Consider the following 16,441-nt stretch of genomic DNA (forward strand, 5'->3'; position numbering starts at 1 on the left):
TAATAATTTCCATCAAAGTGTGGGCTGAGGGATTTACTACTTCCTTCTCCTTTGAACAACTCCTAAGGACCCCAGGAGAGGGAAGAGCACACTGCCCCAAGTCTCTCTTTCAGTATTTCCGGTTCCCAGGTAACCAGGCTCCCTAGTTGACAGTTACCATGGCTCCCGTCGCTCTACGTCATTCTCCGGCGCTGGATGATGACGCGATCAGTTCCGGCGCTCTCCGAGGGCGGGGGAGCAAGGTATAGGAGAAAACTTAGCTATTAGCGTAGCAGGGTCATGAAGAAGAGGCGGCGGCGGGAGATCCCGAGCGGTGGCGGGGGCGCGAAATTGCGGTAGCTGGCCGCTGGGCTGGTGGTGTGGCTTTGTGGGAAGGGCGTAGTTCCTAAAGCCCTCTGCGGGCAGCGGCCGGGGCTCGGGGCTGCGAGCGGCCCTAGGGCCGCCTCCCCGGGCCCCCTGGCTCCGCCATGTTCCGCAGGGCACGCCTTAGCGTGAAGCCGAATGTCAGGCCCGGAGCAGGCGCCAGGGCCTCCACCGCCCCCAGTTCCCAGCGTGAACAAGAGGTTCCAAGGCCGCCGGAGCCTGCCGCAGCCTCTGCTCCGAAGCCAGCGGAATCCACAGATGTGCCCCCGGTGGATTTCGGGGAAGCGGAGCCCCAAGAAAAGACTCCCAAGAGCAGGTAAGTGCTCTCAGAGGGGAGCATTTTCATTTGCCCCCGCCTCTCTGGGAGCGTCACCTGGAAGCTGAGCAAAGAAAGTTTACCGTAAAAGTACTCCCTCGCTTGCGCTAAGCCTGACAGTTGAGGCCCACGAACACGCTGCCAACTGCAATTGTTCCCTCTGACCACGGTGTGGCAGGTGTGGGTTTTGTTACGGGGTGTAGATTCTCGGGGAGAGGACCATGTCTTCAAGTGGTGGGGGGAGGAATCCCGGTCTAACAGTCTTCGGGAAAACTCACACGTGGTACTATTCATTAGAGCATTTAGGTTACCACTGTTTTCATCCTTTTGAAGTACATTGCAGGGGTAAGTTTTTTTTTTAATCTTGAAAACATTTATTTTTAAAAGAAGAGCAGTGTTATTTTGATTCTGCTGATTTATGTCAGTGGCAAGGAGGTCTGGTTACTTGTTTTGATTTGTGGGTGTGTCCCTTTAACTTTAGTGAACCTGTTTTCTGAACAGAAAAGCATGTATCATGTACCACATTTGGATTCAGGATTCTTCTACTTAATTTTACAGTTTATAGACTTTGCTCAGGCAGAATTTACTCATCTGCAAAATGGGGATAACTCTCACTTCAAGAGTTATTTTGGAGATTAGAGATAACTGATAAAAACTATCTTGCACAGGACATGCGGAATAGTTGCCTATCTTTAGGTGTTTAAAAGTGAGGCAACAAAGTAATTGAAGTTAAGATACGTTAAGCTAATAATGACCTGTTTCTATACTGTAAATGTTAGGGAACCATTGAAAATCAACCCTATTAAATAACGGTGAGATGGTATAAATTTCTTTTATATTATGACAGGAAAGTGACAATTTCTTTTTTATTCTTTTTTTTGGTTTGACTTCTTCTGTTGATCTCGGCTGACGCTTAGTAATTTGCAAGTTTTTTACATAAATTTGTTTAAGAATTTCTCCCAACAGTGGAATACAAATAGCAGTTACTGTAGTGTTGAGACCAGCTGCAGTTGGCAGTGTTCCTGGGCTTCAGCTGTTAAATTAATAAAGTTCACAGAGATAATGTTAAGTACATGTGATGCATGATTATTGATAATTTACAGAATTACTCATTCTTTAGTCTTGATCTGTTTAAGTTCAAGAATACAGCTTTCTTAGACTTGACATTTTGGGAATATGCTTTGTTTTTATCATATATTTCCTATTTCTTGGGCGGGTTTTTGCTGATTGTAAGAGCCCATAGATTGTATGTTCTTCTTATTGCAACCTCGGTTTAAGTCATTGATTTTTAATAATTGATTATGATTTTAATAATCCGAAAGGCTTTGCTGTTTTGGATTCTTGTCAGACTAGTTTTTTTTTTTTTTTGTCAGACTAGTTTTTAAGACTACAATGTTTCAAAGAAGATCCATAATGCCATTTTTTTTTTTTCTTTTTAAATATCAACAGTGTTGAAAAGACTGATGATGGGAAGGATGTTGAAGAATCCAGTAAGCCTTCCTCTACTGTTTCACAGAGAAGAAAGCGAATGCCAAGTACTTCTAGTCTGGTTAAACCTAGCGTCAGTGTTCCTTCAGAACCTCATCCTTTATCTACAGTTAATCAAGAAGCTCCACAGCCAAACCCTGTTCCAGCAAAAGAGAAACAACCATGTTCAGACAGATACCGAATATACAAAGCCCAGAAACTGAGAGAAATGTTAAAAGAAGAATTGAGGAAAGAGAAGGTATGGTAGAAAAATCAGAATTTTGACTGTTGCCTGCTAGATTTCTGGTTTTATGTTAGTTTACTGTCATTTGGAGGAAAAATAAGCGTCTGTAACATTTAAAAATTTTTTTTATTTGGCTGCAGTGAACCTTGGTTTGATCTTTGTTGCAACTTACGGGATCTTTAGTTGTGGCATGTGGACTCTGAGTTGTAGCATGTGGGATCTAGTTTCCTGACCAGGGATGGGACCCCAGGCCCTCTTCCTTGGGAGCAGAGTCTTAGCCGCTGGATCACCAGGGAAGTCCCAAAGCATCTATAGCATTTTCATGTGGGAAACAAAACCAAATAAAATCCGTCATATTAATAGAGTATCTCCCTTTGTTAAGAGAAGCAGACTGAGAAGCAGATTGGAGTGATTGAGAAGCAGAATGGAGTTATAAGCTATTTTTGCCCCTATATTAATTTTTCTGTATTTTATTATATCTTTCATTGTTTTTGGTGGAGGCCACAGATAGAAGTTTCACATGCACACACACACATATACAAATTCACAAACAAGTGTACTTATAAACTGATCCTTCAGTGAGATTTTTCACAAGGATGTCCAGTTGACGTGAGTTACATTCATTTGAATTATGACAAGTGTAGTTGAGCAAAATGAATTGGTAATATTTTCTAAACTGACAATATGGGAATTTATGAATGGGGGAAATATGTGTGTCTAGGTATAATAGAGTCTGCATTCTTTTTCTGAGAGGGCAATGTAACAGAGTAGTGAAACATGTAACCTCTAGAGTTTGATACTTAAGGGCTAAATTTGAGAGTCCTCCCTTACTATTAATATGTGATGTTGAACAATTTAAGTAATCTTCCATGTCTGTTTTCTCACTTGTAAAATAGACTGGTAATAGTATCCATCTCATTGGAAGGTTGTGAAGACTAAATGAGTTAATATGGTTAAAACACATTTAGACTAGTGCTTACCAATTAGTAAGCCCGAGAAAGGTCAGCTTTTATTATTGGTTTGTAGAGTGCCTCCCTTTTTTTAACTAAGAGGAAGGCGCTTATCTTGGTGCTTTTTTTCGGCCGTGCCTTGAGGCTTGCAGGATCTTAGTTCCCTGTTCCTTAGTTCCCTCCCTGTTCAAAGGCTTGAACCCTTGATCTTGGCAGTGAAACCTGGAGTCCTAACCACTGGCCCTCCAGGGAAGTCCTTCCTTGTGCTTTATGGTTATCTCATTTAAATATCTCAACTGTGTGAAGTGGCTGTCACTATTTATATAGGAGGAAATAAGCTCAGAGCGGTTTTTTCATGCTACAATTTTTTAATCAGTTTATAAAATTTTTCTAAAATTAGGCATAATTATTATGGGAATAATACACTTGCAGTGAATGTAGTAATGGGCTTATACTTAAATAAATACATCTAAAAATCTTTTTAAAATTTTAAAAAATTTATGTATATTATTTTGGCCCCCACCAGGAATTGAACTGTGTCTCCTGCAGTGGAAGCACGGAGTCTTAACCACTGAACTGCCAGGGAATTCCCCTAAAGTTCTTCTATATTTGCCAAATAACAGTGTATCTCTTTGTGTTTGTGTATCTAGAAGCAATGGAAAAACAAGTATGCCGTAAATGAAACTCAGAGGCCACCGGATCGTTCCAAAATGACTATGAGAGACTTCATATATTATCTGCCAGAAAGCAATCCAATGACGTAAGTAATCTTTATTTCTATTTTACTTTCTGTGAGTATGACAGTGATTTAAGTGATCACTTTTAATGATTTAAGTATCACTTTTAGAGTTCATGTTTTCCAAAAACATGTTGATGAAATGTTTAGCACATGTGATGTCCATTTGGATAAGAATTCTTTAACAAAAATTAGTGTTATTTCAGGTAACTATTTTCTTGGGATGGTAAATGATGACCTTTACCTCTGCGATTAAAAATAAAATTAAAAATAAAATTAAATAAAATTAAAAATAAATTTCCTTTGTTATATTACCAAGATATAGTAAAAACCAACTAAACAGCTTTTCTCTAATCTGGATTGCCATTTATATTTCTTACATACTATAATGTGATCTAAAGGGGTGATCTAACTTTTATACCCTACCTCCTAATTAAATATAGCAACATTGGATTAACCAATCCTACCAGAACAAAACTTCTTTGATCAGAGTTAGTCTGGAGAGGCGGAGAGATAATGAATCTCCTCATTGTTGTGTTGTTGATGGTGTAGAAGGCGAATGTAGGAGTACTGGCATATTTTCAGTGGAGCCTGTTGCACATTCAGCAGGTCTTTGGCCTACTTGAGGGAAAGGCCAGAAACTGAGATTTTGAGTTGTTTGACATCTAGGAGTTGGAAACAATCCACATAGGTTGCTTCATGCTTTTGCTGAGGAATTGAAGGAAGAGTGTTCCCTTCTTAAGGCCTAACAAATTATTTATATTGATAACAAAAGTTTCTGAGTGAAAAATTGAGTGTAGGACCACACCATCATTAGTGGTAGTGTTATGGCATATCATTAAAAAAAATTGCAAGTTAAAATTATTTGCTTCTTGCCTCAGATAGAATTGACAAACTGTAAATTCCTTATTTATTAAAAGGTGTGTTTTTATTTGTGTTTGATAGTTCTTCACTGGAGCAGGAAAAGAAAACTGAAAAATCATCAACACCAGTCCGAACAAGAGAGTAAGCATCTCCTCTGTTTTGAATATATTCTGTTATGGGTAAATTTTTAAAAAATGAGATCAAATGATGCTTCCTATTTTAGTTAAATTACACATGATAGGAATTTTTAGACTCACAACAAGAATAAAAGCTGCTTGATTTAAATCAATACGAAAGCCTCAGATTATGTATGTAATTTGTGCGTTACATAGATAAATAGTGTTATGATTTTAAAGTTTTTAGAATTAAAAAGGATTTTCTTTTAGAATAATGATATTCACATGGTACAAAATTCAAAAGGAGCTAAAGTACTGAGAAAAACTTTCTAACTTTGTTTTTGGCCACCTAATCCTTCTTCCTGAAGGCAACAAATGTTACCACACTTTAAATGTATCTTTCTAGTCTAGTCTATTTCTCTCCAAGCAAACCTGTTTTTTTCTATTTCCTTTTCTTTTCTTTGTTTCCCATTTTCCCCTTTTGCCTTTCCTTTTCCTGTCTTTCCATTTTTTTTCTTAGCATTCTGTATATACTGTCCTTCAATAGGTATAGTTTTGACACCACTACAGAGTCCCTTTTTGCATACAAGCTTTCACTGTCATATATATTAGTTTATTCCTGAGAAATGTCTGCAAAAGGGACTTGCCTGGTGGTCCAGTGGGTAAGACCCTGTGCTTCCACTGCAGGGGGTGTGGGTTCAATCCCTCGTCAAGGAACTAAGATCCCATGTGCACACAGCACGGCCAAAAATTAAGAAGTCCCTCCAAGACGCTGGAAGTTATTGTAGAGTTGTAATTGTGGAAACATAGCAGAAACATTGAGATTTTCTGGTTATTATTTCAAGTAACAATTCTGAAGGAATGATTACTTTTTTTTTTTTTGGCTCATACCACGCAGCTTGTGGGATCTTAGTTCTGTGACCAGGGATTGAACCCAGGCCACGGCAGTGAGTGTGCCGAGTCCTAACCACTGGACCTCCAGGGAATTCCCTGTAATGACTGATCATTTTCTTAGAATCTGCATTGTTTTATTTTTTGATTAATTATTTTGGCTTCCCTGGGTCTGTGTTTCTCCTTGGGCTTTCTCTAGTTGCAGTGAACAGGGGCTGCTGTTTGGTGCAGTGTGTGGGCTTTCTCTTTGTGGTAACTTCTCTTGTGGAGCACAGGCTAGGCCTGTAGGCTTCACTAGTTGCAGCATGCAGACTTAGTGGTTGGGGCTCATAGGCTTGGCTGCTCTGTGACATGTGGAGTCTTCCTGGTCTAGAGATTGAACGCATGTCCCTTGCATTGGCAGGTGGATTCTTATCCACTGTAGGGAAGTCCAGAAATAGGTTTTGTTTTTACAGATTTATAGGTTATGCTTCTTGCAGTAAGACCTGAAAGTGATAATCTAATTGAATGGAAAGTATATGGAATTTGGAACCATTATTTGGAAAACTGTGTTTGGCTTCTTGGTCTTCTCTTATTGTTGTGTAGTGTAGACCAACAGTAATTTATGTTCTCCAAGCATCGAATGGGTGTGAAAATCCAACCCCCAAAGATTGTTCTGAAGAGGTAATAAAATGATCTGAAAATTAATTCTGTATGGGTTATTTTTTATTAATTTTATAATATCTGTATGGTTTACTCCAGTGCTCTATTGAGATAGAATAGATGAGCATTTATTTCTCTTTTCAAAGAGAATAAAGACTCCTATGAAATGCTGCTAGATAAAATTTGAGGAACTCTTATAGCCATGGTCTCAGTAACATAGTATTTTCAGTTAGGTTATAGCGAAAGTGGAAAATAGCTATGAACAGAAAGTTCAAGGTGAAGTAGTTTGTTTTAGAAGTTCATAGTATTCAGGGGATGTTTCTGATGGCTGTATGAACTAACCTACCTTGACATTTGGTAGGCAAGAAGGCAAGACTACTCCTGATGGTGAAGATAATGAAGAAATAGAAGAAGAGTTGGATGATGGGCCCTTGCTGGTTCCTCGAGTAAAAGTGGCAGAAGATGGTTCTATTATTTTGGATGAAGAAAGGTAAGTTAAGAGAGAGAGAGAGATTGTGGTTTTGAGAACAGATGAGTTTTGTCTAATGAGCGAGATTGAATTTCCATATTTCTTATCACGTTGACTGATGTTTATAATTGCATAATGTTATAAATAGAAGGGTGGGTTAGATTCATTTATAATTTTTAGCAATTTTTTATAATTGTGTCCTTTATATGAGAAGATGGTACTGCTGACTGGCCACCCACTAACCTACTACCATTGTTTTACTAATTTTACTGGTAGTTGAAATGAGCTATTGAACTAATCACATGCTGTCAGCAACTAAGCATACATTTCAAAGAATAATTCAGCCTTGATGTCAATATTTATTAACTATAACCATATTCTGGTGTGTGGTGTTAACTGTTGAAAATTCAGTGAAACATATTTTATGGTTTTTAATTAACTTTCTGGCTTAATTTCTTAGCTATAACATTAAATTTCTCAAATTTGGCAGTGTGAAACTTACTTGTCTTTCCAATGTGTGTCTCTTAAAAAAAGAAGATAAACTAGTAAAAAAAAAAAAAAAAGAAGAAGGAGGGATGGAAAGTCTCCTTACAGTTTAATTAATAATAAATTGTTTTACATGATATAAATTCTATGATAAATAAAAATATAATGCTGTTAATAGTAATTGTTTATGCATGTTGTTTTCCACTATTTTGTGATGATGATTTTATTGCTCATTAAATTGTTAAAAGCATACTTAACTGCTTTGTGTGCAGGAATATAAAATGTAAATATAAAATGCTTATATTTCTCAATAACCCCCATTGGGTATTGCATGATAAGATATGTTAAATGTAGGAGACATGCAGAAGTCAGTAAAAAACAGTTATTTAGGTGGCCCAAGATATTTTGCAGATTTTATATTGCTATTAAGGATTTTGAAAACAAGTTGGCTTTAATTTTTGCTCCCTATCAATCACATTTTAAGTGAATATTGGCAGATTCTTGGAAAATATGCATGCTTCAGATGTATATTACTTTTTTGTTTTGTGTATTATACTTCTGATGTGGTTTTTGCCATGGTAAATTTCAGAATATAACTACTGAATCTCTTTTACTGTTTCCTTATGTGTTTAGTGTGGATTTATTTAAAAATATGTTTCTTTCAGTTTAACTGTAGAAGTTTTAAGGACAAAAGGTCCCTGTGTTGTTGAGGAAAATGACCCCATATTTGAGCGTGGTTCTACAACTACATATTCCAGCTTTAGGAAAAGCTACTACTCTAAACCATGGTCAAATAAAGGTAACTGATTTTCATTTTAAATCATGTAGATTATTTATTGGAAATGAAGTGAATTTGTTTCTTGATTTCTGTGTTATACCAGGTATCCCCTGAGTAAAAAAAAAAATAAATAAAATGCAACCCAGCTAGTTTTTTCTCTCTAGCTAATTTTATTGGCACCTTTCCCTGTCTCCCGCCATGGAACTATGTCTCTGACTTTATCTTAGACATCTTTTTAGGGGTTAGCCTTATGATCATTTCAGCTGGAATATTCTTCATTGTCAAATCCTTGTGCAACAAATATAATTTTAATGAAAAATAACCAGTATTTTTAATGCTCATGATAATATTCTACCTCACTATCGTATAATGCAGTCTTTAATGATAAAAAGTACATGTACATGTAAAAAAGGAAAGTATATATTACCTACTGCATGCTGTTGTTTGTTTCATGTACGTGTAAAAAAAGAAAGTATATATTACCTACTGCATGCTGTTGTTTGTTTTACTTATTTTTTAATAGTACAGTTTGTTTTGGGACAAAAATCAGACACAACAGAGTAATACAGAATGAATTTCTGACTTCCCCAGCCCTGTTCTCTTGAGGCTAGTTCTGTTCCTGACTATTTTTCTAGCTACTTTCCTTTCATGTACTACTTAGCACATCTTAGTTGCTTACATAGCAGCAATATACTGGTTCTTTTCTTTTTTTTCAATATACTGGTTCTGACTGAAAGTTTTCTTCAAGGCACTTGAGACCAGATAGGCAGAATGTCTTTTTAAAAATTCCAGCTACTTTAGTATGAACATGCAAATTTTTTAAACCATATTTTTATATAAAAGTTTAAAGGAGGCGTTTTTAGGTCCATGAGACTCCTTGCAGTAAAATTGAACTATGTCTGTGTATGTGTTCTTAGGTATATTTCTGTGATTAAAGATTTGATGGACTTTAATAAAAACTTCAGTGTTGTCAAATTTACTTTTGCCTCAAAATATATACGTACGTAGGGCTTCCCTGGTGGCTCAGATGGTAAAGAATCTACCTGTAATGCAGGAGACCCAGGTTTGATCCCTGGGTCGGGAGGATCCCCTGGAGAAGGAAATTGCAACCCACTCCAGTATTCTTGCCTGGGAAATCCCATGGACAGCAGAGGTTGGTGGGCTACAATCCATGGGATTGCAAAAAGTTGGACACGACTGAGCGACTTAACACTTTTATATACTTATGTAAGATTTTTTTCCTCTGAAATATTTATAAGATTAATTCTCAGTCTTTCTAAATCTTTTATTTTTACAGAGACAGATATGTTTTTTTTAGCCATCAGCATGGTAGGAACTGACTTTTCTATGATTGGACAGCTTTTTCCTCACAGAGCAAGAATAGAAATTAAGGTAAAGTAAACCCATTACATTTGTTGATTGAAAAGAGATTAAAAATTACTGTCTTTTAAACTTACGGTTGAAATCTCAGTCCGTCCTTTTTTACTACTGTGTTTTTGGTACACCTGTCCTTCTTTATCATTCAAAAAGTAATTAATATAATATTTTTCAATTCTAAAATGAGTACTGTCTCTTTAACCTCAGTATTATATGTTTTTTTTTTAACCTCAGTATTATATGTTCTTATTTATATCTTTCCACTTCTGTAATGGATTTGAGGGCATACCAACAAAGCCAATGAAACTGAGGCAAAAGTAGAGTTAGATAATGAAGAGGAATAAATGTACCAGAATTTAGGGGTTAAGGATAGATTTTGAACCCAAAATGTATCTTTGAATTTTCTAGGAAAAGAACATGCTGAGTTATGTAGTTCTCTAATTGTTGCTTTCCTAGGCCACTTTAACTTTGAGGAGAACCAGTGATACTATATTTTTTTTTTTTAAGTGATACTATTAACAACAGCAATGATGTTTATCAATTAGTGCTTTAATATGCCTAAAAGAATGATGTTTCTCTGTCTTATGGTTCTTTTTGTTGAGAAACCTCTTCATAAATTTCCTGGGTTGGAGTGCATTTGAGTGCACACTATTTGCTATAATGCATTTTTAATTCATAGTGAGATTTTTATGCAACCATGGGCTTTCTTTTTCATTAATTAAAGGGACCATTAGGAAAGTTAGATTTTTTTTTTTAACTAGACCAGGCATAGACTGATTTATTGGAACCATTATATAACATAATGGTCTTTCTATTTCTGTGAAAGATGAGGGATCTTGGCTTCTCCGGTAGCTCAGGCAGTAAAGCGTTCTACCTACAGCGTGGGTTGCCCTGGGTTCGATCCCTGGAGAAGGGAGTGGTATTCTTGCCCACCCCCACCCCCCAAAACAAGGGGCTCCATGGGATATTTTAGGCAAAAACCACTACAATATTATAAAGTAATTAGCCTCCAACTAATAAAAATAAATGAAAAAAATAAAAAAGATGAGGAATCTTTTATATTCTTTATGTTCCTTTTTAAATATTGATCTCTGATATAATGAGAACAAAATGTTACAGTTTTTGAAGGCTAGAAGTTGATTGTTTAGGGGAGCTCTCTGATCTGAGTAACTAATGATAAATTTGTCACTAGACTATTCATGGTGTTTCAAAGAGTCGGACATGACTGAGCAACTGAACTGAACTGCAACTGTTTCTCTTAAAAATAGTTTAGACTCTTCCCTTAAAATTTTAGTGTGAAAAAACAAAAATTTAGTGTGGTCCCAGCAAGTCTTTGAGCAAAGTACAGAGAAGTAAAAATGGACTAGTAAATTATATTGAGTTTCAAATTTTGAACCAACCTTGTATTGCTGTGATAAATTCCAGTTAGTCATACTGTATTCTTTTTATATGTTGCTGATTTTTAATATATTTTCTTGAGGATTTTTTGTATCTTTTGTTCACGACAGTATTGTTTTGTAATTTGCTTTTAGTGCCTTTGTGGTTTTGGTACCAGCATTTTGGTGGTCATGGAAAATAAGTTGGAAAGTGTTCCCATCCTGGAATCTGAGAAACTTTATTTAGGATTAGTATTATTTCTCCTTTTAATGTTTGATATAATTTACCAGTGAAATCATCTGGACCGATAGTTTCCTTTGGAGGAAGGGTTTTCATTATAAATTCAATTTCTTTAATACAGATGGGGTATTTATATTTTCAGTTTCTTTTTGTGTCAGTTTAGATGCTAAGTTGTTGAATTTATAGGCATAAAAATTTTATACTGTTCACTTACCATTTTAATGCTTGTAGGATTTATGGTGATATATCTCACTGATTGATGATTTGTCTTTCTCTCTTTTTTTTCCTTGTCTTGCTAAAGGTTTTTGACTTCCAAAGTCTTAATGAGTCAACTTTTAGCTATGTTATAAATTGTATGTGTGTTTTCATTTTTTTTAAAGTCTAGCATTTCCTTCCTTTTTCAGGCATACCTCGTTTTATTGCACTTCATGCATACTGTAATTTTTTTTTTAATTAAAGGTTTGATGATGGTTTGTATTTTTTTTGTATTTTTTAACAATAAAGGATTTTTAAATTAAGCATATACATGGTTTTTCTAGACATAATGCTATTGCACCCCTAATAGACTACCTCAGTGTAATGTAAACAACTATTTTGTGCACTGAGAAACAAACAGAAATCTCTGACTTGCTTTATTGCAATATTCACATTATTGTAGTGGTCTGGAACTGAACCTGCAATATCTTCAAGGTTTATGCCTATACTTACTTTGGGTTTAATTTTCTCTATTTTTTTTCCTTAGCTTCCTTAGATGAAAACTTAGAGCGTAGATTTTAAACTGTTCTTTTTTTAATTGAAGACATTTAAAGCTATATAGTTTCATATAAGCTGTAGGTTAGCCTATAATATTGATAAGCTGTTTTCATTGTCATTCAGTTAAAAATATCGTTTAGTTTCCCTTGTGATTTCTTCCATGATATGTCAGTTGTTTAGAATTGTGTTTAATTTCCAACGTTGGGACATGTCTAAATATCTTACTGTTATTGTTTTTTTTGACACTGTGCAAGTCACAGGACATAATCTGTAAGATTTTAGTCTTTCTGAAGTTTGTTGAGATTTATTTTAAAGCCCATCGTACTCTCATCTCAGTGAGTGTGCACTTGAAATGAACATGTATTCTGCAGTTGTTGGGTGTGGTGTTGTCTGAGAGAAGAATTGATGCCTCTAACCACAGTTACAGATTTGTATTTCTCCTTTTAAATTGATCAGATTAAAAAATAAATAAATAAATTGATCAGATTCTGGTGTGGTTTGAACTTCATGTGTATTGAAGTTCTTTTATTGGGTGCATTCACATTTTAGCTTGCTGTTGAATTGATCCTTTTATTAATAGGAAATGTCCCTATTTATCTCTGCTATCATTCCCTGTCCTAAAACAGGGGTTAGGTCAAGAATATGAATATAACTTCTGGTTGGCCTTTTGTATCTGTGTTCCCTATTTCTGGTACTCCACTTATATGAGTTAGTTTGCTAGACATTGTACTACAGATTACTAATGCTCTGTCCATTTTTTTCCCAGTCTTTTTTCTTTATTTCAGTTGGCTAGTTTCTGTTACTATGTTTACAGGTTCACTGATCTTGTCTTCCACCATCTTCAGTCTGCTGTTAAGTCCATTCAGTGACTGTTTCATATATGGGATTTCAGCTTGGTTATTTTTCTTAGTTTCCATTCCTATGCTGAGATTTCTGTATCTGTTCATTCCATATTTTCCTTTGAATTCTTGAACATATTTATAATAGATGCTTAACTTTCTGGTCAGCTAATTTCAACATCTGAAATCTGTTTCTGTTGACTCTTTATTTCCTTGACTATGCAACACCTTTTCCTATCTTTTCTCATGTTTTTTTGTGGATTTTTTTTTTTTTTAATTGCAGGCTGGACATTGTGGATAATGTGTTACACAGTGTTTGGATTATGTTGTTTTTATTTTTTTCCTTCAGAGTGTTTATTTCTATATTGTCAGCTCTCCTTATTTTATGAAATCTTGGTTTTAGGGTTTCTTAACACTGATCCTTACTCTAGGTTTCTCTTCTGAATTACAGAAGATAATTTGAGTTACTGTTTTCTGATTTTTCCAAGAACAGTCATGTTATACCATTCTAGATATATAGGGAAGAAGATATAGCAGATCCCTTAGGGCACTGGGGCTTAAGTCTCATGCTCCAACCCTGACTGAGAAAGGCTGCTCTAAGGTGTGATCCCTGTCTCTGACTGGTGGTGGTTCTCATGTCTGAGGTGGATGCGTGGGTGTTAAAGTCTTTGCATTCAGGTAGGATGAACCCTGTCATCTCCCTATGTTACGTGGCTTCTAGGATCTTCTTTCTGTTCCGATTCCCCTAGTAGCTGTTCTCTACTAGACTTTATGCTCAGGGCGTACGGAACCCCAGTGTAGACCAGCCACCCATGGGATACCTCTACCAGATTCATGAGACTCCTCTTTAAATAGCTCTCTTCTCTGTAGAACCTGCCGCCGAAGGTACTTTACTTCCTCAGCTCAGTGGAATCTCTGGGCTCTGTTTGGCTTTTCTCTCTCTTCCATTGGTTAGGAAATTTAGCCCAGGCAGAGGGTCAGGGTGAAAGCTGGTGTATCTTTTGTGTTCCCCTTGTTTCTGGGATTGTCGAATTGTGGTCTTGCTCTCCCAAGATTGTAATCTTGTCCAGTGCTTAAAAATAGTTGATGTGTTTATTTTGTTCAGTTTTAAAGGATTTATGGTGGGTTGGATGTGTGCAGCAAGTCCTTACCAGTTACTTTGTCAAGGCCAGAGTGGAAGTTATGGGATTTATTTTGTGATCATGGAATTTGGCTTACAGTGATTCCTGCATGAATTCAGTGACTAATATCAGGGAATTCCCTGGAGTTCCAGTGGTTGGAACTCCCATGTTTTCACTGCTGGGGCCCAGGTTCAGGGGCCCTGGTCAGGGAACTAAGATCTCACAAGCATGACGAGGCCTAAAAAAGAATGATTAATATCAATACATTCTTAAAAGTTTTAAATTGTTCTGGACTAGATTCTCAGTTAGATAAAATATGTGGTAGCTGTGTTTTAGAATTGAATAATGCCTAAAGGCTATTGGCATTCTTCAGGATATTTAGTGATTGTAGCCTGTCACTTTTTATGTGACTTCTGTTATATGTAGATAGGACTTTTGTTAACTTTTGAGGAAATGTTTAAAGAATAATATGATCTTTAAGGGAGAAAGATGATCTTCTTTGGAAACTTCTATTTTACTTGGTAATAAGGGTTAGGAAGAATGGAAAAGAGGAATAATCTGTAGATTGAAAAATGTTAGTCATATAAAAAAATGTTGTTGTTCAGTTGCCCAGGTGTGTCCAGCTCTTTGCGACCCCATGGACTGCAACACACCAGGCCTCTCTGTCCCTCACCACTGCCAAAGTTTGCCCAAGTTCATGTCCATTGCATCAGTGATGCCATCCAGCCATCTCATCCTCTGACACCCTCTTCTCTTTCTGCCCTCAATCTTTCCCAGCATCAGGGACTTTTCCAGTGAGTCAGCTGTTCTCATCAGATGACCAAAATACTGGAAAATATAGGAAAGGTTAAACTATAGAGCCTAATGCTGTGCCCTCTGATGATGAACAGTAAGGAAATGCAAGAAAGTGATTGTTTTAGTCAGGTTAGTGGGTAGTTTCTTTTGGAGGGAAGAAGGGGTCAGTGAAGAGGCTATTGTGTGTGATTTTTCTCTCTTTTTTCAGTAATATGATTTTTGTATTCTTAATAAAAGCTTTTAGAGCACTGATCTGTAAAGGGAGAGATTGGCTAATCATTCCCTCCCCTAAGATGTGTATGTGTATGCCCTCAGACTTTCTGAAGATCTTAGAATGCATTGAGCCTTAAACCTTAACCACCTCCGTCTTAAAGGAGGTAATCTGGAGTAAAATTGGGAATGGGGCTCTTTGGTGCTCAGGAAAGCTTTAGGGAATGTTCCTTCATATAAAGGAGGCTCTAAAGATAAACTTGGCCAGCTTCAAGGTTTTTCTCAGCTGTTTCTTTACAGTCTCCCCTTCATGCTGTTAAAAACATATTAGAATAATAATGTAAGAGGTTTAACTTTGATATAAGTATACTAAATTTTAAAGAGTTAATACTAGTTAGCTTAATTGATCACAGTTTGATCTGTTTCTGTGCTAGTCAACTTTATTTTTTATTTTCTGTCCTCTGTAAATCCAGCTTCCATTGTTAATTCATGTTCTTGATCTTGAGGAGGACAGAGCTTAGTAGAAATCTTTCATCTCTATTTTTTAAAAGCTAAGGGTTTAAGTAATTTCCCTATTAGCAATTAATTTATTATTCTTTATTTATTAGAGAATCATATGCTATTATAAGAATTTTACTTTGATGTAATTTTTTAACATAATCTTCACTTGTTTAACAGGAGAAAATTACCATAGGGTTTGTTTTGTTTTGTTAACAGAATAAATTTAAACGTGAAGAGAAAACAAATGGATGGAGAATAGACAAGGCCTTCCGTAAGTATTAACGCCTCTCTAAGAATGGATGGTTGGAAGAGCCCCACAAATGATCAGTATTTTGTCTTTGGTTCCAGTGTGTTTTAGGTTTGTTTTATCTCCCTATATTGTCATAGGAAGAGTAGCACTGGAAATTTTTCTCTTTAGCAGTTCAGGTCTGGCAGTTGATATAGATTTGTAGGCAAGGGAGTAACTAAAACATCAAGAAGCGATTAAGCAGGTTTCTGAGTCTCAAGAAACTAGAGGGACTGAGGAAACCACTTCTATAATGCTGTTTATTCTGGGGGAAACTGTATTGAGGAAGAAGTTCCTTATTTCTGGAAGACACTATTAAATGATTCCTTACAATGGTAAGTCCATTATTCAGTCAGTAATGCAGACCACCTGCCCTGTGCGAGGCACTGAGAATATCATGGTAAATAGGGAAGATGAGAATCCTGCTTTTAGAGCCTTAAGTCTAAGTGGGTGGGGGAGGAATATAATTGGTAAGCAGGATAATTTCAGATAGTGATTAATTGCTAAGAATCAAAAAAGAGGGGGTTTGGATATTCAGGGAAGGCCTGTCTAAAGGTGTGACATTTGAATTTAGACCTGATTTGAAGAAATGATGTATACCTTTCAGTTTTTAACTAATC

General features: G+C 36.3%; 1 protein-coding gene across 3 annotated transcripts in view; it reads left to right on the top strand.

Annotated features, from left to right (window-relative positions):
* The first annotated feature begins 215 nt into the window (after positions 1-215).
* Positions 216-16,441, top strand: part of BDP1 (BDP1 general transcription factor IIIB subunit) — a 79,414-nt gene continuing 63,188 nt past the window's right edge. For all 3 annotated transcript variants that reach the window (XM_020915572.2, XM_020915582.2, XM_020915591.2), the window contains exons 1-8: positions 216-679; positions 2,129-2,405; positions 3,991-4,100; positions 5,022-5,081; positions 6,951-7,079; positions 8,210-8,343; positions 9,620-9,714; positions 15,752-15,806. In XM_020915572.2, the coding sequence (XP_020771231.2) occupies positions 468-679; positions 2,129-2,405; positions 3,991-4,100; positions 5,022-5,081; positions 6,951-7,079; positions 8,210-8,343; positions 9,620-9,714; positions 15,752-15,806 (1,072 nt within the window). In that variant the 5' untranslated portion in view covers positions 216-467. The remainder of the gene's footprint in view (positions 680-2,128; positions 2,406-3,990; positions 4,101-5,021; positions 5,082-6,950; positions 7,080-8,209; positions 8,344-9,619; positions 9,715-15,751; positions 15,807-16,441) is intronic.

This window comes from Odocoileus virginianus, chromosome 14 (assembly GCF_023699985.2).
Source record: "Odocoileus virginianus isolate 20LAN1187 ecotype Illinois chromosome 14, Ovbor_1.2, whole genome shotgun sequence".
Classification (NCBI taxonomy): Eukaryota; Metazoa; Chordata; class Mammalia; order Artiodactyla; family Cervidae; genus Odocoileus; species Odocoileus virginianus.